Source organism: Patagioenas fasciata, chromosome 1 (assembly GCF_037038585.1).
Source record: "Patagioenas fasciata isolate bPatFas1 chromosome 1, bPatFas1.hap1, whole genome shotgun sequence".
Taxonomy (NCBI): Eukaryota; Metazoa; Chordata; class Aves; order Columbiformes; family Columbidae; genus Patagioenas; species Patagioenas fasciata.
Window position 1 is genome coordinate 56,120,815 of NC_092520.1, and position 21,704 is coordinate 56,142,518.

General features: G+C 40.5%; 1 protein-coding gene across 14 annotated transcripts in view; it reads left to right on the top strand.

Annotated features, from left to right (window-relative positions):
- The window catches only part of MBNL2 (muscleblind like splicing regulator 2), a 111,772-nt gene that overhangs the window by 70,979 nt on the left and 19,089 nt on the right, over positions 1 to 21,704 (top strand). For 7 of the 14 annotated variants that reach the window (XM_071806837.1, XM_065829755.2, XM_071806832.1 and 4 more), the window contains 6 exons: positions 6,627 to 6,791; positions 9,892 to 10,092; positions 11,281 to 11,544; positions 15,682 to 15,735; positions 16,407 to 16,560; positions 20,693 to 20,728. In XM_071806837.1, coding sequence (XP_071662938.1) covers positions 6,738 to 6,791; positions 9,892 to 10,092; positions 11,281 to 11,544; positions 15,682 to 15,735; positions 16,407 to 16,560; positions 20,693 to 20,728 — 763 coding nt within the window. In that variant the 5' untranslated portion in view covers positions 6,627 to 6,737. Of the gene's footprint in view, positions 1 to 4,356; positions 4,526 to 6,626; positions 6,792 to 9,891; positions 10,093 to 11,280; positions 11,545 to 15,681; positions 15,736 to 16,406; positions 16,561 to 20,692; positions 20,729 to 21,704 lie in introns of all 14 variants that reach the window. The other 7 variants (XM_065829748.2, XM_065829745.2, XM_065829750.2 and 4 more) reach the window with 5 other exon arrangements.

A 21,704-nucleotide genomic window follows, 5' to 3' on the forward strand; every position in this document is an offset into this window, starting at 1 on the left:
TGTCTTTGTGGCTATTCTTGCTGTGTGCTGCCACCGCCCCACACAGCGGCCTGTGGCACTCTCGCCCTGCCAAGGCTTGAACACTATGTAATATCTCCAGGTATCTAATATCAATAACAAACAGGTGATGGCTAGCTAGCTAGCTTGCATGCCCACAGTTGCAAGTGCATTAGTTTGTTAAAATGTGATCTGATCTTTACAAACATGTTCGCTGAAGCTGCAAGATACAGAAAATTGCATTTTTATCTTTTTTTCCTAGAGGAAAAGTGGTTGTGGCATCAGGTGATTATTGCTCTGTTTAAAAAATTTGTGTGTGTGTGTGTTTTGTAACTCCAGCAAATGTTGGGATCTCAGAGCGTCTAGCTGGAAACCAGAAAGTCTTTTTGCCCTTGTACAACCAGTTGCTCAGATGCCTTCTAAAACCATCCATGTCTTGGAAATTGTATACTTTTTTTAATGACACTGCATATTCAATCATGAGAGATCATACAATTTCATCTGCCTTTGTTAGTTTTAGCTTGTTTTCTTAAGGAAACAGGTTTTGCATAATTATACTACCCATATTTTTTGCCAACTTCACCCTAAAAACTTCTGAACACCCTGGCAAATTTCAACTGAAGTTGCTAGACACTGGCATTTCAAAGACATATTGTAAAATTGTAACTGGCTATCCAAAAATCAATGTCTGGGTAGAAGAGAGAGATCCGAATTACTACCCTGTTAAGGAAAAGGTGCGAGCGTGCACTGCACCGCTCCTGAGCGTGGTCCGCCAGCCGCGTGCATGTTTTGGCTGGTCCTTCAGGACACACGTGGCTTGAGCAAGTTATATTTATCGTGTGAGTTGTTTCCTGGTCTATAGTTAGGAGAGGTGGGAGGGTGTTCTCGGGGAGGAGGGCATGCAGGAGAAAACTGTGAGTTTAGGGAGAGCAGAGGTGGAGGCTAGCTGGAAGCATCCTGGGGAGAGAAGTTTGACACAAAGGACAGATGTCTGCAAAAAAGGAGGCCTCCCTGTTTCTGCTCTTCATTGGATGATCTGTTTTTCAAATGTGATGGGTTGACCCATGTCAGATGTTAGGCTGTACTGTGAGGCGGGGGAGGCTTCCTCTGTAGTTTCTCACTAATAGTATCAATGAGTTGTCTCAGTTAACTTTGGATTTGTACGCTTAGCTTCAAGCTGGACTTTCCCCATTTCAACTGTATTTAAGGAAAATACAAATAATTTGGTTGTTTTGATGGTGGATGACACTGCTGCATTGATAGGATGGCAGGTAACTATGGCTGCTTCCTTCACAAACTATGAGTTAAAGCATAGAGGGAGTCTTAATGTAGCTGATAGGTTTAAAAAACCTAACATGTATCCCTCAGGGTTCAAACCTGAGACAGGCACACTAACAGAAGACAACCTGACAACATTGTGCGGTGATGCTCCTCCTGTGAGAGCAGCCTTGAAGAACAAGGAGGTTGTCCAAAGGTGCAGCCCAGCTCCTTGCGGCTGTGTATGGTGGGAGGACACAAGGCCACCAGCATAAGCTGAAACTAGGCAGGTTCAGACTGAATGTAAAGGAAATCATCTTCATTGTGAGGACAACCAAGCAGCAGATGAGACTCCTCAGAGAGGTTACGCAGGCCTCCACTTATGGAGTTATCTAAGACCTGGCTGGAGCAACCTGGCCTGACCCCATGGCTGACCCTGCTCTGAGCAGGTTGGACTGAGAACCTCTCATGATCTCTTCCAACCTGAATTAGCCTCCCCTTTTGCCAAAAAATATCACCATGTTGTGCTGCCGAAAAGTGTCTTTCAGCAGTTGTGGATTGACTGTAAATTTGGGGTCTTATATTTACTAGTGTGATTTTATGATTAGCATGCCAAGAATATGTATTGACTCCCATCTTAAAAGCAGAATTCAGTACCTGAGCAAAATGGTTGTAGATGCTTTAGTTGTTATTAGTGTTACTTCTGCACTTACCTCATTTTGCTGATTTTAAAATGATAATTCTTAGCACATACCTAGCTTTTTAATATACTCCAATCTGTGGGCTGTTTTGTGCCATTGATTTCAGGCAAACTACCTGCTGTTCTTAATAGGAAATCTGCTCATTAAAAAAAAAAAAGTCAATGGTGTAACATGATAAAAGAAACATTGTTTTGCCTGATTTTTTGCTTTTTAATTTGAACATCTTATTTTGATGAAAGATAAAGGTAATTTTAGTAAGTGAAAACTAACTCATTATTGTGCATAAGCAATTCCCAGCCTGGGCCTGGATGAATTATTATTGTTGTTACTATTAGAGCAATAGTAAAATATTGAAGAAAACTATAGATCTATAAAACATTCAAGTCAGAGATGTGGTTGTACAACATGTAGTTATTTTAGTATCCAGAGTTACGCAGTGTTACTTCTGCACTCGCCTCGTTTTGCTTATTTTAAAATAATTCTTAGCACATACCTAACTTTTTGATATATTCCAGTCTGTGGGCTGTATTGTGCCAATGATTTTAAGCAAACTAGCTATTATTCTCAATAGGGAAATCTATTGATTTTTTTTAAAAAAAGCAAGTCAATGGTGTAACATGGCTTATTAAGTGAGGTAGCAGCTTCCAAGACCATTGCTCCTGCAGAAGCAATGGTCTCCCTCTCAATGCTGTACCTGGCTGGTGGGCACTGGAGTTCCCAGCTCCTTGGTGCAACCTTTCCCTTTCCCACTTCTTTAGTGGAACGAAGCCTGTGGCACACCCCCGACACGAGCCACAGCATGTTCCTGTTCTGGATAATTAGTAGTAGAAAAGCAGTTTTTTCTGCTAAAACTTTCCGTTAGCTGCCTAAAATGTGGCACTATGTGTAAGGACAAAGATGCAGGAATGAAGGGTCAGAGGGGAGGTACCGTACTTGCAGAATGAGGGGAGTAAGAGGGTGCTGGGAATTTCATGTGATGTCTTATTGCTGTCTACAACTACCTGAAAGGAGGTTGTAGCATGGAGGGTGTTGATCTCCCGAATAGCAAGTGATAAGACATGAGGAAATGGCCACAAGTTGCACCAGGGGAGGTTCAGATTGGATATTAGGAAAAAATTCTTCACAGAAAGGGTTGTCAGACATTGGAACAGGCTGCTCAGGGAAGTGGTGGAGTCACCATCCCTGGAGGTGTTTAAAAGGCATTTAGACAAGTTTCTTAGGGACATGGTTTAGTGCTGGAGTTAGCTTAGGTTATGGTTGGACTTGATGATCCTGAGGGTCTCTTTCAACTGAAACGATTCTGTGATTCGTCATTACTATCCATTGCAGATAAGGAGGCAGCTCAGTGAAGGTGATTTTTTGGGGATGAACTTGCATGGGAAGTGCACAACAGCTTATGATGTGCTTGTTGGTAATCTTCAATTCCCAGGTGGCAAGAGTTTCTAGGGCCCGAGCTTCAAACCCATTTGCCTGTGCCCTCAGTTTCTGGACTCTGGCTTATATGTGGGAGCAGGTTAAAAGTTGTATGGAGCAATTATTTCTCCTGCTGCCTGCCCCATCCTGCTGACAGTGTCTGTGCTGCCATGTGCTGGGGGACTGTGGAGCAGCTCCTGAACTGCTGGGGTTTTAAGAGCTATGATGAACCAAGCCTTGCTCCAGAGGCCTCATACTGATGCATCCAAAAGTTAAAGCACTCAGTTTTGTCTCTGTATTTATTACGAGGTAGCTGACTAGCATAATAATTTTTTGCAAGAATCCGAAGTGGGCTCTTACTAGAGATGCTGACCCAACATGTTGAATGCTCCTGCATGTGGTGTTCTGTTTGGCTGATACGTGCTGCTGTCTCAGTGGAACTGAGTCAAGTCATATTTGACTTTTTAATAAACAAAATTCCAGGATCCAGATGACACCACAAGTTTGAATATTTGTTCCTGCATTGGTTGATAGTTGGGAATCTGCCTGTTTTGTCTCTATTTTCATCAAGAGTTCACAGGGACATGGAGCATTTGTTAAAAAAGGAATGAAAGTTGCTTATATAGGCATTTTCCCCCAATGATTGTGGGTCAAAAAAGTGAAAGCTGGCCTCAGAATTTATTTAATTTTGGTAGCTAGGGCTGGATTAATCTGCTCACCATTTTCAGTGCTCATTCCACTGTGGTTTATTTTGGGTCATTTCATTTCAACAAAGCTTGATCTGTTTACAGAACTTTCTATAGTAGCGTGATGGGGCCACACAACTCTTTTATAGTACGTTCATTGCTAACCAGGAGCTCAAAAAACTAGTAAATGAGGCACAGACATGAATAAGTTTAGAGAGGACAGTACATTCTTGTATGGTTGGCTTATTTTGGAAAGTTTTCTGAAATAACCAGTCTTTTGTGCACTGTGGGTTGCTTTGCAGAGGTTGAAGTGATGATACGTAGAAGCTGTGGGCTTTCAGGGGTGGAAGCGGAGGGCTCGCTAAAGGAACTCTTCAGGCTTCAGGAGCTTCAAGAGCCACTGTGGTTGAGTTGCTCTCAATCCTTATTTGAGGAGCACTCTTCTTTCCACAGGTAGATTGTTCCCATCAGGTAGAGTAGTTTGATTTGATTTCGCAGTTTTAATTTTCAGATTTGCTGTATGAGCCATTCATATAGAAAATAGAGTAAGGATAAACAGGTCTTAGTTAACAAATCAGCCAACACAAAAACATATGTATGCTCATTACCTGCATTGAGCGTGCTCTGATTTGACATTATGAAGGCCTTATTCCCCTGAATGGAAGAGCCAGCCTTCTTCTGTGCCCATCAAATCATGACTATTTCTGTTTCTGCTCATGCCAGCTGGCAAAGTAATGTTCCTTTTTGTATACTCCATTAAAACAGAGTTAGTGACCTGCATGACAGAAATCAGAAAGAGGACACAATGTCCTGAAAGTGGTTACACCTATACTATCAGGTTAAAACAGCAGTAAGAAGTGTCCTTCAGTGCCACGACCAGGGTTTTTTCCTTAAATTTTTAGCTTTTCTGAACTGCCAGCCTCTGCCATTTAGTGTACTCCCAAAAAGTGACCAGACACAGTTCAGCTAAGAGCTGATCTCAATAGTTTAGTAGCATAAACGTAGCCGTTTGCATTCCTGTTGGAGAACCTTCGCAGACGTGTTTGATTTACTCCTGTGTAGGTAGTCATTATATCCTTACAGTAGATTAGAGGCAGAATCAGCCAACGTTTCAATGTCTGAGTAAAAAGCATGACATTAATACTGACATTTGAAGTGTACTGAAGGTTTTGTAGCAGAGTGTGTGCATATGTAAGCATACGCAGAGTCAGCATACGTTTGTGCTGTTCTTGCATAGGGATTTCCATGTCTTCTTGGCTCTAGGAGGATATTTGGGCTCGGTGCTGAAGTGCAAAGCCCTTACACCAGTGAATGGAAAGTTTAAAAAGCACTTTATAAAAACGTCTCAATTTGGAAACTTACCTCCTACAAGCTGTCAGATGCAGTTTGTCTGATGCTCTAGGTCCTCTGGTCGCAGCTCTTAAAATTTTGTGACTGTTTGTGAGCTGTGTCATCAAGGAGTTTCTGATTTCAGCAGATCCTACCCTGCAGCTGTACAACCTGCTGGTGCACCCCACAATTTCCCTTTCTGGTGGAAAAAAGCTATCAGCATGTCTTATGCTGCTCTGCTTACGTTTTTGTCAGCATGCACTGCTTGTAGAGGTGTATTCCATGTCCATCTTCTCCAGCACAAGCCACCCTAGAGGTGACTGCCCACTCTTATTTTTATTGTCTCATAACTGTCTAAAAAGTGCTTTCGGGTTGATCAAGAGCTCTTGTTTTGCTGTGTGCTTTTGGATTTGGTTCCATGCTCTGCTTCTAAATTTAGGCTGTGGAAGTACCAGCTTGACTTCTGTTCTTTTATACTTGAGTGGAAATAGTTCAAAGTTGTGCTGATGTAGTAAAAACAGGAGGCCAGAAGGCAGTGAACTGTGATACGGGTGAATGTACAAGAGCACACAAGCAGAAAGTGGCCTCTTAAATCCTTACCGTCATGAACACACAATCATTTTTAATACGTGCTTAAAAGCTACATTTCTCTTTAAGAGGTTTAAATTTCACAGAATCACAGAATGTTAGGGATTGGAAGGGAACTTGAAAGATCATTTAGTCCAATCCCCCTACCGGAGCAGGAACACCTAGATGAGGTTACACAGGAATGTGTCCAGATGGGTTTTTGAATGTCTCCAGAGTAGGAGACTCCACAACCCTCCTGGGCAGCCTGTTCCAGTGCTCTGACACACTCACTGAGAAGAAGTTTCTTCTCATATCTAAGTGGAACTTCCTGTGATTGACCAGATACTCTAGCCAAGATACTGTGAGAGGCAGTTCAGGCGGTCTGGATAATACTCAGAGTATTAATTGTGTAGCAGTGATCTGTACTTAACAATGAAAATGCTGTTTCAAAGCCTTTCTCTTTATATTTTTGTGGCGAATAGCCTTAATGATCAATCAGAGGCAGTGTGCTGAGGCAGAGCTCAAGGCCATCAGCTCCTCCCAGCTTGCTGCATAGTTCCCAGGAAACACCCTGAATTTCATTAATTCTTTCTTAGTTTATGGTGTAATATTTTGCTTGAAGGCATTAAACTATCATCAAAAGCAGTAGACCAATTACTGTGACTTCTTTTTCCAGGGTCGTTGTACAAGGGAGAACTGCAAGTACCTTCATCCACCAACACATTTAAAAACTCAACTGGAAATAAATGGCAGGAACAACTTAATCCAACAAAAAACTGCAGCAGCAATGCTTGCCCAGCAAATGCAGTTCATGTTTCCAGGGTCACCGCTACAGCCAGTGGTAAGTATGTTTCTGTGACGGGGTTATTGGTAAGTAAAGTTGAAGACTGTATTGAGCTGCAAAACTTCTCTAAACTAGTATTGATAAAAATAGTCCCCGTCTGTTGACTTAAGGAATTGCCGAGATGCTAGAGATATGTTCATTTCTGTTTGAATTTGAAGATATAATGGAGTGTTGCTGTAGATTTGATACTTTTTTTAATCCCAGACTAATTTGCTATTTTTTTTTCCTCCTTTTTTTTTTTTTTCCCTTCAATCAGTTCACATCAGGTTTAGTCTAGATTTGCAAGGTTTTCACATATAAACCTTCTGGAGGTGAAAATAATAATAACAATAATAATTATTATTATTATTGTTATCATCATCATCATCATCATCATCATCATAATTTGCTAGTAAGCTATTTGAATAGGGATGCAAAGTTTCTCATGAGTCTGTGGGTTTGAATGGCTTTAAATAGTATTTAATCCCAATACTAGGAACAAAACTTAATGGCATTTTGGGTAGCATTTTCTTACTCTCTTAAAATCTTCAGTGTCCCAGAATAAGACAGAGAACTGCTGGTGCATGCAGCCTTACAAACTCAGCATTTTTTCTTGAGGTAATGTGTATGGTGCCTAGGACACTTCAAATCCAGAAGGTGACATAAACCTAGAGTCTTGCAGGCATGAGCAGTGTCTTTGGATATACATGAAAATGGTCAATTGCTTAGGGCTGCCTTTGCGGTTGAGCTCCTTAGTTGTACCAGATTTCCAAAGCATAGTTAGGCAAGTAATCGGAATTAAACTCTTCACACATGGCTGCTAATGATGTTTTCTCAATCCAAATGTCTAGTGTGAGGCACTGGAGTGGGATTTCTTTCTCTAACTTGGGGCATCTGGAGTGTTGGCATCAACTTCTGTGTTGGGCTTCCAAGGCCTATTTACCATTTATCAAAAGAAATAGGCACTTCTAATTACTATTCACTTGGCTTGTTTCAGACGTTTACATTTGGATTAGATTACTTGGGTTTTTAAGTGCCTTTGTCTTTCTGTGGTCTGTCACAAGAGCCAAGCATAAGCAGCATCTCAGAGGAAGACATCTGTATTTGGTCACAGGAAGCTCACCCGAGATGCCTCTTCCGAATGTGTTTTTACACTTGGAACATCTGCTGTAAGGAGGGAGGCATGAACAAAAACTGAGTGTCAGGAGTCCCTGAATTTCTTGTACATGCTCATCAAAATGTATGTTGGTATATTGGCGTAATGTGTTTTGATATTTCCAGTGTTTATACTGCTTGAGTTTTCACCAGAAAAGTTATCATGAAATAATAGATTTCACCTCATAGTATTATAAGAAAAAATGAAGTGGCAAAATTATACTTTTTTATTCTCACCCATTTCATCGTTTGAACTTTACAATTTCATTGACGTAATGCCTTCTGTACTGATTGCTGTGATCGAAGTGTCAGGTTTTACGTCTCCGTCTCACAGAAATTGCCAGATTAAGATGACTCACCCTTGACCAAATGGATAAAAAGTGAAAGAAAATTCCATAGAAGTCATTCGACATGTGGATTTATTCTTAAAATTATAGCTGATACCAAGCTGTTTTTTATATTTTACGTAACACATATTGTTCCCAGCATAGTTGAACTGTTGTTTCGTATAAATGTTCCTTATTATGCTCCAAAGAATTTAGCTCGCACTTGGCATATAAACCCTGCTGTTTGATATCAAGCAGTTTTGATCTCTGATTAAAACAGAACATTATTCACTTTTAATTCTCTGGGGCAGGTAGATACCATTTCTGTACAGTTGGTTATCTTGGCAAATGTGCTGCTCAAAGCATCTTCCTGATACTAATTCACGTTCATTTATCATTTAGTTAAAAAAAAAAAGTTAGAAAGAACCCTTCCAGCTCCTGTGCTTTCTCTTGTGTATTTTTTACATATTGTGAATGGCTGGCTTCCCTTCTCTGACAGAAGGCCACCTTGATGAGAAGGACATTCCTACTTCATTAAGTGTCTTTAAGTCTTTCCCTACTCTCTGCTATTGTGTGGTTCATTTCCAGCTGCCGGCTTATTTGGGAACTTAATTTTTGACAAAGCTAATATGAGATTTGTCCTGTTTTTCTGCATAGCTTTTCCTCATTTTATAATCGTAGCTTCACTCTCCAGGGTAAATGTCAGCTCTGCAGAACTAAAGCACTTTCCAAGTCTGACCATGGTGATGTTCTGCCTGCCCCCCATCTCGAGCTGGTGGTAACAAACCCACCATTCTGCCTTGGCTGCGTTTTAGCATCACACAAGTGCTCTTTCTTCTGGTCATGACTTCACTGACTCACTGTAGGAAGGCATGAAACAGATTTTTAGACCCATATCATTCCTTCCAATCAAATTTTTTTGTAAGATGAACTCTAGCTAAGCCTGAATAATCCCTTTCTAAATATTGTGTCCAGCTGAGATTATAATATTTATTCTGCTTGCCACTGGTGACAGCTGAGCACACAAACATTCACAAAGGTGAGGTTTTCTGATGTGTGGGCCATAGTAACATATAATTGCAGGAGGTGGCAAAATACAGCATGCAAACAGATGGAAGTTACATGCCATGCTCATTATATATACTCTTGTTAAAATATGGCTTTAATATAGTTAATAATGCTTCACCCATGAAATCTGGCACTTTGAAAAATAGCCTGTTTTCTCAAGGAAAACAGGTACTGAGAAAAAGCAGTAAAGTCTATGTTAGTTCTACTTTTAGGTGTGTAAATAAACCCACAATGTAAGCTGGACCTCCACAGAGATTCAGGTTCAAACTACGACTCCCTTTGCATCGGCAGTCTCTTTTCTAATAATAGAGCTATAAAGTGCGGTTCTTAGTATGCCACTGGAATGTGTTACATGATTAAAAGAAGAGAGTATGCTGTGTGTTTTGCCAGCTGTTTCACATGTTTTGATTAAGAAAACAAATTGGCACCACAACAAACATGCAAAAGACAACTAATAAGCTCTTGATTAATGGGTTGGTTGTTGTTTTGTGTTTTTTTTCTTTTTTTTTTTTGTGGTGTCTTTTGTTTTGTTTCGTTTTTTTTTTTTGGTCTGTGTTTTCATTTTGCAGCCCACATTTCCAGTGGGTCCCACAATAGGAACGAACACGGCTATTAGCTTTGCTCCTTACCTAACGCCAGTAACACCAGGAGTTGGCTTAGTCCCGACCGAGATCCTGCCCACGCCGCCCGTCATTGTTCCTGGAAGTCCACCAGTTTCAGTCCCCAGTTCAACTGCAACCCAGAAACTCCTCAGGACTGATAAACTGGAGGTACTGTAGACACCGCCGTGACTAGAAACACAATTCTCTGTTAGGCTGTGTGAAAGATGCTGGAGGGAAGGACTCTATTGTTTTAGAAACGATCTTTAAATTTAGTCACTATGAATAAAAGACCTTGTAACTAGGCAGGATTTCTACGCTTGCAGCCAGTGGTAGTTAAACAATGTTATTTTTAAGGTAGTGCTTTTGCTCAGATTTAATACGTAGACATCAATATGGAATTTCATCTTTCTTAAAGTTCATCTCTTCCAACGTACCTCAGGTATACGTGCCCGCAAAGGTAGGCTTTGGTGAAATATCTAACAAGCACGTTTTTATTGCAGTATTTATTCTGTCATGGTTTTTATGCGTTGCTACTGAGGGACTTTTATAGCCTTATGGATCAATATCAGAGCAATTCTATAGCCCTTCAGTCTTGAGCTAGAAATAGAGCTGTCGAGTGTTACCAAGCCTGCAGTAGGTTGAAGGGACAAGCCCCCAGCTACGTGCAGAGCCTCCCTGGTGTTGATGGATCTCCACGTAGCAGGGCTCCAAAGAATCCCTGATCTAAGAACACAACAAGGCCAATTGGCTCTTGCAAGAAATGAATGTCCTTTCCCCAAAGCCCAAGCACCGGTGTCAAGAGCACATTTCTTCTTAGGAAAATCAGTATGTTTGTTTTGCCTGTTTTTGAAAGTTATTTTTAAGGAAGGTCTTCGTTTTGTTTGTGGACTCCATAAAAAGTACAGTGCATCTGATGCATGTCTTCCCTGGGTTCAGCAAGAGGAACTCCCTCACTACCAGTGGAGCTGCAAGAATGTGGAGCGTAGTCAGAAAGGGACTGGATATTTTGTGATTTCCAGTTATGCAGGGGCAAGTTACTTCAGTAAGTATCCTTCCCAGGTGTTTTATTCTAAACAGGAAAAAGGAAAGGCACTTGGGAATGCTTCTGTTGCATGTCAGATTCATTTAACTGCCATCCCGCAGAGCTACCCGAGGAGCCAAGCGCGTAAAGTAGAACAGACGCATTTCCCTCTCCCAGAAGATGATGAAGGTTTTATTAAATTGAATTGGCTGAAAAGCTTTACTTTTACTGGGGAAGGGGGCAGCAGGTCTGTCTTTTGGGGGCGTGGGGCTGCCCTTGCCCTTTGGTGTTGGCACTGAGCTCTCCCCCTGCAACGCATGTTGTTTTGCACATAGGTGTGCAGGGAGTTCCAGCGGGGAAACTGCGCGCGCGGAGAGACTGATTGCCGCTTTGCCCACCCGGCAGACAGCACCATGATTGACACAAACGACAACACCGTAACCGTGTGTATGGATTACATAAAAGGTCGTTGCATGAGGGAGAAATGCAAGTATTTTCACCCTCCTGCACATTTGCAGGCCAAAATCAAAGCAGCGCAACACCAAGCCAACCAGGCTGCGGTGGCAGCCCAGGCAGCTGCGGCAGCTGCGACTGTAATGGTAAGTGCTGCCATATACAGCTGCCTTTTATTGACAGAAGCTCTTTGATGCCTATTTTGCTTCAATTTAATGCTGTTTGCTTGTACTTTCTTTTCTCTTTTGCCTTTTTTTTTTTTTTTTTTTTTTTTTTTTGGTAGAAGATAAGAATTTATAAAATTATTATTATTGCTTGATGGGAGGAAGCACTTTTTTTTTCTTTATGCCCGTATTTTAATGCTGTATTTCTATCCAAGACAGTGAAGCAAATGACACTCTATACCACTTCTGTTCTCTGCCTTGATTACATGTTAAATTTGACCCTAGCATTTCCGAGCAGAAATAAACTGATGAGCTTTATTAACCCTGGAAAATAGGGGCACATGCGCTGTTTTAGCTCTTTGGTGGCAGATATATGTGTGGAAATTTGGAAGAAAAGCAAAGAGAGAGCTTTTGCCTCAGAGATTGGTAGTAGAAAACTGTATTAGGATTCAGTTTGCCCCATATTAGGTGTCTGACCTGAGCCTGGCCCTGTTAGTCTCACTTTATAGGTAGTGGAGAAGAACCAGCATGTTCATCTGATCTACCACTAATGCCTGTCTGAGGATGAGAAAGAACTACCCTTTGTAGGTACCCATCTGTCCCCACTGTCTAAAAAGTCTTGACCATATATTTTTTAACTTTAGTTAGATGATGAGTCTCACACCTAGATACTTCTGCCTTTCCTGCTGTCATGGACGAGTTACTGGAATCTCTCTATGATACAATTTTTCTATGAGAAAAAGAGTGTTTAAAAGTAGTAAACTGAAACGGGAATCATTAAGAAAAAGCTTAGTAGCTGTAGTCAGAAGAAAAGAGATTGAGGGCTTTATATTTTCAGTTATTTTAAGCTCCTACTGAAAACTGTTCAGAGAAGTCAACCCACCCATTTACCATTATTAGATATATTTTATAGTTGCTACCAGGAAAGCTGATAAATTTAAATAGAGTGATATTGATAAAGGTAAATAAATCAAGCTTGCAGGATCTGACTTGGGAGACAAAATGGCCAGCAGCAAATCAAAGAATCATTTCCTTGTTGCTGGCAGTGGACAAATAATTAAGCAGTCATGGTTTGTGCACTTGTAGGCAGTACATGTAATAGTTACAGACAATACAGTTATTCTCCTGGTAGGAAGCCTACCAGAAACAGAAAACAGTACGGTATATAACTACCCCAAGCTATTGTATTTAGCAAATTAGCAAAGACTGGACTTTTTGAGGGACAAAGGGTAAGTTATGCAAGAAAGTAAACCTCTGAAGAGAAGAACGTTTCTTAAGTTTTAAAATGCTTTCTCTTATAGTATCCCCAGTCTCTGCTTTAAACTGGGTGATTTTTAGTTAAACTTTCATGTGCTTGCAGAAATTGAATGCCATCTGGAAATTAAAGCAAAGGAGATTGGTTTTTTAATTCTAATTAGCTTCTATTGTGCAATATTTATTGTCCAGTGAGAGAAAGTAATATTTCTAGGCAATATACAACAGAAGAAGGGAGAGAGATGAGTGGATTCATTTTTTTTTGTCCTTCAGTAATGGTTGGATATACATCCTATGCTTTAAAATAAGCTGTAACTGGAATTGCATTAGCCTTGAAGCAAGATGAAGCATCTTTGGAAACTCAGAATTGAAATGTTAGCATTCTAATGTCATGGTAGAAGAATGCAAGGACCTGTAATTCAGGGTGACTTTTTGCAGAAAATTATGTACAAAACACTTTAATGGCATATTTAGACTACCAAACAGGAAAGGTTCTTTAAAATCCAACTATTTTTTTGTTTAATATAGATGTGAAACAATCTGAATGAATGAAAAATCACCTGAATGGCAATAACAACAAAAAAAGACACAAGCCAGCAAGGCTGACCAAGAATACTCAGTTGGACCTAAAGAGCAATAGTGTGGCAGGAAGATGAGCCAGGGGAGATTTAGGTTGGACATGAGTAAGAGGTTCTTCCCCCAGAGGGTGGTGCAGCACTGAAACAGGCTCCCCAGGGAGGTGTCACGGCCCCAAGCCTGACAGTGTTCAAGAAGAGACTGGACAAGCCCTCAGACACATGGTGTGAACTGTGGGGTTGTCCTGTGCAGGGACAGGAGTTGGACTCGGTGATCCTCGTTGGGTCCCTTCCATCTCAGGACATTGTATGATTTCCTGATGCAACAGAAAGAGGCAAAGGAGGTTTTACTATTAGGACAAAATGAAAGGAAAGATAGAGGTGGGAGAGAAAAATGGACAGTCGGTCTGAAAGCCTGAAAAGAGTGGGAGACTACAAGGTTGATGAGCAGGTCTAGAAACAGATCAAGTGTAAACCTTGAGGTTGGGAAAGCTGTGAGACTGAACTTGCTGTGGAAGATGACAAGGAAAGCCAGCAAAAGGCTTCAAAATAGGGAGGTGAGGTTAAGAAGAGCATGGAGAAGTGGAGAAAGGCGATCATAAGCCCAGGGATAAGAAGTTAACAAGTGAGATCAGATAAAACCTGCATTTGGATAATAAAGTTAATTAGCTGAAATCTTTTAGTCTTTATGATGTTGATTTGAATTTGTGGACTTCATCATCGCATAATGCTGAATTCGGTCGTGATGCTTCGCCTGCATCCATGGTGGATGCAGAGTGGGTCTGAGGGATGTCCCCTATGGGGGTGCACATGGGGAGTACCACACCTCGGCTGCACAGCACCCTGCCTAGACACAAGAAGGCTCTCCAGATCCTCACTTTGCACCAGGTGTTCCTTTTTTATTTCTGAGTTTTGGACCCTAGATGGATGAGTAGCTCCTGTAGATTAGGGTATGTAATCCAGAAGTGCGCTGAAGGAGAGATGGAGAGGACATTGTGAGCCTCATGCAACTTGGGTGCAACAGAGCCAGGAACAAGGAGTAGCCAAAGTGAGGGCTGTCTTGCAAAATACCCTGTGGGCACTTGCTGATCTTGTGGCCATTAGCTGTTTGTAGGCATTTTGTGCCTTGTCCTCCTTTTTTTTTTTTCCTAGTTTTGTTCCATATTTCCACATACTGATGTCAAGATAGACATAATCTGCATATCCTCAAAAGAGCTAAATATCAGCCTGTGTTTAAAAAAACAAAAGTAAAAATTCTGATTTTGAAGTAAACCTTGCTTTCCTTTCTAAAGGTTTGTAAGAATTATTTACAGTGTAAAACTTAAAAGTAATATTTTATATGAGAAGATTTTTTACAGAATGCCAACATATCAGCCATAAGTTTGATCTTATTATGGAAGTACACATTAATGTATATGCCTATTAATAATGCTGGACTAGTATCTTAACTCATATGTTAACATTCGCTTATGAACTGAGAGCAGTATTTTTACTCCCTGCTCCTGAAGGTTGTATCAAAATTTAGGAAAAATATTTTCAATTCTGAAAAACTTTTTTTCCCTCTCAATGTAATGTGGTAAGTTACAAAGAAAAAGATCTACAGAAATGATCCAGCTCTAGGGGAAAAAAAAAAGAATTAATGATAAGTTAGTGTAACTAAACATATTACTTATTCTGCTTTGTACTGGAAAAGGAGAACCTTTCTCATTTTGGACCCTAAATCTGTCAAATGACTTACTTCTCTTAATTGAAAGACCCTTACGCTGAAAGCACTGGCATTAGTAGCATTTGTAATGCGTTACAACTTGCACTAGTGCTTTGTATTTGAAAACGTAGCCTTCCAAATTGAGTTTTCTGCTTTAAAATGGGACTTAACTAACTTATCAGGAATTCTGATAGGTGTATCCTTAAAACTTCCTGCATCTCTGTGAAGTGTTTATACGATGCTTAATAGTGTCTGCAAGCTGCTGTTTTACTCAACTTTCCTGAATTTCAAACATCTATATTTTACTCTCTTATATGCTTTTAACTAAGGTATAGTAGATGCATTTTTGCTTCGGTACTAATTCGAACTGTAATATTCATTTCTTTAGAAGACATTTTTGTTGTTGTGCATGCCTAGTGTTTTGTATGTTGTATATTGCATTCAGAATATTTTTTTCCTTCTCACCTATCCACAAATGCAATGCCGTTCCCATGATGCACCTCTGCTTGCTGTTTACCTGTATGTTAATTCGCTTGAATCCCATTGGCCCACTGCCATCATGTGCTCGCTGCCTGTTATTAAAAGACTCAGTCGACTGCCAAAGCAATGAAGCGACCTCTCGAAGCAACTGTAGACCTGGTACTTTGACCTTTCACCTTTTGCTTTGCATGTAGCTTTTTTTTTGTTGTTTTTTTTTGTTGTTTTTTTTTTCCAGAGAAGCAACTAATGAAATTTGTATCGCTTTACTTTTGAACATCAACCGGAAATTATTTCACATAGTCGTTAATTTACCAGAAACTCGATATTTATCCATCTCATTCTCATACGTAATAAACGCAGATGATTTAGTTTGGTTCCTAACATGGTTTCATTTTTTTAAATATTCTCTCATGAAAAGTCCAATTGAGATAAAACTGCTTCTGTAATTGAAAACGCTTAATGTAATCCATTAATCTGTATAATAATAGGAAGTGATATTTAAATTAAAAAAAGAAAATACTTGGCAATGAAACATAAGTGGTTTTTTCTCCCTATAGTATTTGAAAACCTATTTAAAGGCAATGCCATTTTCATTGCTTTAAAGGCCTTTCTTTTCAGTAGTTGTGCTGCTACAGTTTTAGGTTAATAGTACCATGCTTTTGCTATCAATAACAAAATTTCACTCATTTTACATTGCTGTGCTTTGAGTTAATATGCATGATGAGGCATCTTTAGCCGCTTTAAAAAAATAATAAGTTTTTGTATTTATGTGTATGTTACAGACAACATCTTAAAAATGACACTGTTTTAACTAACTTTCTTATTTGCAGGCCTTTCCTCCTGGTGTTCTTCACCCTTTACCAAAGAGACAAGCACTTGAAAAAAGCAATGGTGCCAGTGCCGTTTTCAATCCCAGTGTCTTGCACTATCAACAGGCTCTTGCCAATGCTCAGTTGCAGCAACATGCAGCGTTTATCCCGACAGGTATGTTGTACCCCCATAGAGTCAGTCTTGTGTCCTTAGATAGCCCCTGTGCCAGGCAGTTGCACTTTACGGAAGGTTTTATTATGCTCCCTGCCCTACTTGAGGTGAAGTCTGCACAGACATTTATAGATATGAATTCCTCCTGCAAAGTACAAGAATTCAAGCAGAAATTACAATATGCTGTTAGGCTGCTTTGCACGTTCATAGCCTCGTTCATCATTGTCCACAGTTTGCCCTTTTTTTCCTACCTTAAATCAGCAGTATTTTGATTTTTATCTCCCCGCGCTCTCCTAGGAGATGAGAGGGCCAAGTTCCACTAACAAAAATGCTGGGAAAAGCATCACACTTCAGAGGTGCCGTGGGGAAGCTGTGCCGTGGCTGTGGCACATCCTTCTGCACCCCTGGGTGCTGTTTTGCAGCCCTGGGGGTGACCTCAGCTGCACACCAGCAGAACAAGCAGGGGAGCACCACCCACCACCTTCTCATCCATATGTGCATGGAATCACTGGCAAAACACTTTGCTCCCTGCAGCTGCACTGAAGGGCTTGGAGGCATCAGATGCATTTTAGGATCACAGAATCATAGAATTGTAGAATAGTTTGGGTTGGAAGGGACCTTCAAAGGTCATCTAGTCCAACCCGCCTGCAATGAGCAGGGGCATTTTCAACTAGATTAGGTTGCTCAGAGCCCCGTCCAGCTCAGCCTGGAATGTCTCCAGGGATGGGGCATCTACCACCTCTCTGGGCAACCTGGGCCAGTGTTTCACCACCCTCATTTTAAAAAATGTCTTCCTCATGTCTAACCTGAATCTTCTGTCCTTTAATTTAAAACCACTATCCCTTGTCCTATTGCAACAGGCCCAGCTAAAAAGTCTGTCCCCATCTTTCTTACAGGCCTCTTTTAAGTACTGAAAGGCCACAATAAGGTCTCCCTGGAGCCTTCTCTTCTCCAGGCTGAACAACCTCAACTCTCAGCCTGTCCTCACAGCAGAGCTGTTCCAGCCCTCTGGTCATTTTCATGGCCTCCTCTGGCCCCTCTCCAACAGGTCCATGTCTTTCCTGTGCTGAAGGCTCCAGAGCTGGACACAGGACTCCAGGTGGGGTCTCACCAGAGCGGAGCAGAGGGGCAGAATCACCTTCCTCGACCCGCTGGCCACGCTCCATTTGATGCAGCCCCCGATACAACTGGCCTTCTGGGCTGCAAGCAAACATTGCCGGCTCATGTCCAATCTTTCATCTACCAGTACCCCAAAGTCCTCTCAGCAGGGCTGCTCTCAATCCCTTCGTCCCCCAGCCTGTATTGATACTGGGGGTTGCCCCAACCTGAGTGCAGGACCTTGCACTTGGCTATGTTGAACCTCATGAGGTTCACATGGACCCATTTCTTGAGCTTGTCCAGGTCCCTCTGGACCTCGTGGTTTTTATTTTGGAACGTCACCAGAACTTTTTCTAGCATTTGGCACTAATAACTGCTGAGGTTATAATTCTTCCTAGGGGTGATCTGAAGAGAAGTGAATGTAATTTGCATTTCAGTGCTCAGAACTCTGTAGAAATCAGGGCATTCAGAGATAGTTCGAACTGCACCATGACTGGTGACTGGGCTTCTCTTTAACACTGCAAGAGAAGGAATGTGCTAGGTGCTTGTGTAAGCAATAACAACATAACACTCTAAATTATGTCAGTCACCCCCACTCCCAAAGTTCCCAAAAGTAAATACCCTGCCTAATGAATTCTGTGCTTTAATTTGTAATTAACAAATTACGTATTTTAGTATCATAATGTTATTGAGTGTGAATTTCCAGAATTGTTTAAAACTACGTGTTTGCAAATGCACTTGACATTTCAGTGATGTTATTTTAGTTTATAGAAATAATGTCTGTTAAACAAGAAGTGAAACGCAATACGCAATGATTTCCCAATCTATCAGCATTCCCATATGCTTTTTAAAGATAAAAACAAACACAGATGGCATTGACTTCATGGAAGTTTGTTATAAGGCCTGAGTAACAACCTTGGAGCCTGCCCCTGTATTTATAATAGTAGGTCATAGCATGCCGTATTTTTAGCACGTTGGTGCACCAGAATATCTGTGGCAGAAAACATACTGACGTTTATGGGAGTGTTTGGGAAAAAAGAAAAGTTGCAAGACTGCCTATTTGGACATGAATGGAAGACTGCCCTTGTGCTTACAAACGTACAGAAACTTCCACAAATTCATTTTACATCATAACTCTATGAATTTGCAGTATTATATGTATTATTCCTTAAGCACTCCCTTTCAGGGCTTATCACTATTATGTGCAATTGCCGAGGATTTTAAATTAACCATGGAAAATACAGTGCTTGAAACCTTTTTCAGTGAAATAGCATTTGGATATTTTCCAGACTTTTGGAGCGCTCATGCTTCCTTAAGTATCTCGTTCTTTGTGCTTTTTGTTATCCATCCCTCTTTCCAACTAACGGTTGTAATTATAGTTTTATCTTACAAATTTCTGATGGTAGGAAGGGTGGATTTTGGAACCAAACCTGAAGGGCCAGGTTGTTGGCAAGCCCCAAAACAAGTGCATGAAAAAAGAGAAGAAACGGAGGGGTAACATAGCAGATGGAACCCAGACCCAGAGAGGAAAATCTTCCTCATGGTGCTGAACCTCCTGGTCTGTGCGAGCACCACAAGCACCTGGAAAGGATTTTGGGGAGAGTAGCGGGGTATGGGAGGAGGTTAGGAAAAGTGGAACCCCCTCTATATGAGTGGGTGTCATGAGCTTTTCGTTAAAGATGCTACATCTGATATCCCATGTTTCCTGGGAAGGTTGGATTTGGTGGATCTAAGGCCTGTCACGCCACCCAGGTCTAAGGAGCAATGCATGACATTATCTGTTGGATTTTAAATTATTATGTGATGTTTTCTGAATTAGTATAATTTTCAAATGTGTTCCTGTGTGTGTGTGTGTGAAGTTAAATTTTAAGACAAGTTTTGCTGCTGGAATATATATAAAACTTAACTGTTTTATATAACTTCTCTGCTTTCTTAACCACTTGCTCCCCTAATAAAAAGTGTGGGGCTTGACTTAGCATGGCTTACCTCCAAAGTTCTGCACTTTGTTTGTTTTACATCAGTTTGATTGCTTTGTCACCTTCTCCTTATTGTTTGGTGAATGGTCTTAAAAACAACAGATCTTTTCTCTCTTCCCATTGCTGTTTGTTAGTGTTTCAGTAGCCTCTAGAGGAGGAACTTTGTGTATTCTCTGGGGACTGTTGGGTAAGGTCATTCATAGTTATGCTGCTACTATGATGTTGAGTAAGAGGCTACAGTAGTAATTAAGCAGGAATACAAATAGCATATTTGACTTTATATCAAATATGCACGTATGTGGGACTAGTCTCCTTACATGCTCACCTTCACCAGCTTGCTATATGCACTGTACTGAAAACAAGCTGTTCTTATTTTTCATTTGGTCTTCCCAGAAAGGTTAAAAGTAAACCACTAAACCACATGGTGGGTGAACAGTCCTTCCAGAGCATCTCTGAGGTGCGCTGGGAGCCTTTTGCTGGAATGTTACACACTTGGAGGTGTTTATCTTGGGGACTTGTCCCAGTAGTATTTTTTTTGGTTAGAAGAACCTCTCCACCTCAGGTGTTTTGTGAAGAATGAGTATATTGGCATCAAGAGCAAATTTGGCAAAGGCTCCGCAGGGCGGTGTCAGCTCATTCCATTTTAAGTTCTTACTCTGCTGCACACCAAAAAGTTGGTGAAAGTTGATCTGCACAATGTTGAGCTGAGTTATGCAATGAGTTCTAGAATCCCCAAATAGTGTGATATTTACCCGAGGACATTTCTGTAAACAAAGCCCCGTCACTGCAGAAGTACTAAGTGAAAGGATAAAAGTACTTGAAGTATCTTGTGTGTATACAGGAACATGCCACAAGTCCCCGAGTATACTCAGTAGCAGTTTAATAGGAACATAAGTGCCTTTTTTGTGTTAAAGCAAAACTATGAATGACCTTACAGTTTCATTTAACTAACGTACTTCTCTGTGGTTATGCTTGAATCTCACTTTGAATGTTAACTCTAAACGGCTAACCTGTTTCTTCCCTTTATCCACTTTTTTCACCTATCATTGCATGACACGCAGGGTCAGTTTTGTGCATGACACCCGCTAGCAGTATTGGTAGGTTCCAAATTTCTTTATTGATCTCTTTTTATACTGTATATGATGTATATTCACTTGTTTCAAAAATCCTAGGCGAGATTTAGACACTGACTAGAATTAAAGGTTCATTTGTCCTTCTGGTTGACTTTGCAGAGTGTTTAGATTTGTAGATGAAAGCTGCAGTTTAGATGTGATATCACCTGCTATAACAACTACACTGCAAAAGCATAATACCATGAATTCCAGTCTGCTTTTCAGTTTTCAAGTTTTATTTCTCTTTATATTTTATATTGTCTAGTACTGTAAAATCATAAAATACTGGGAAAAGCCAGCAAATTTCATCAGTGTTTTAAAGTTTCATAGTGGTGTGCCTATTTCTCCTTTTTGCTGTGTGTTAGAAAGTTTTATCAGCGTTTCCCAGAAATGCCTACTTTGATCCACAGAGGTTCTGTTGAAACCCGTGATCTGAATCTTGCTCCTCCTTTAAATATATTTGCAGCTTGAAATTAACATTAACAAGCAAAATGCAAGCCCAGTGCAACAGCCTCTAAGACAGGAAAGTAATTTTTCTGTTATTCTGTAGCCCTATCCCAGTGACCACTCAGATGAGCAGTTAAAATATCAAGCCTTTAAAACACCAAGTTAATAATTCTCTCATGAAGATGCTGATTAAATTCGTTCTTGAAATGAGCAAACGCAGCGACTTTCACAAAATCGACCTTGCTTTTTTAGATCAAACAAAGTAGTATTTAAATCAGGAAAACTATTATCATCCTTCTCCTGATTTTTGCTTCAAAGCAGACGGTAATTTAACTCTGATAAAGTCTAACAGTTATGCAGTGCTAGTAGAAAAAAAAAAAAAAGGCATAAATTGGATTATAAAGACAGCAAGTATCTGGCTTACTTCAAAATGAAGATTCATGAAAATAATTTTTAAATTATGTTTAGAACTTAGATAAACACTTATCATTTTCCTTCCCAGTACAAGCCACTA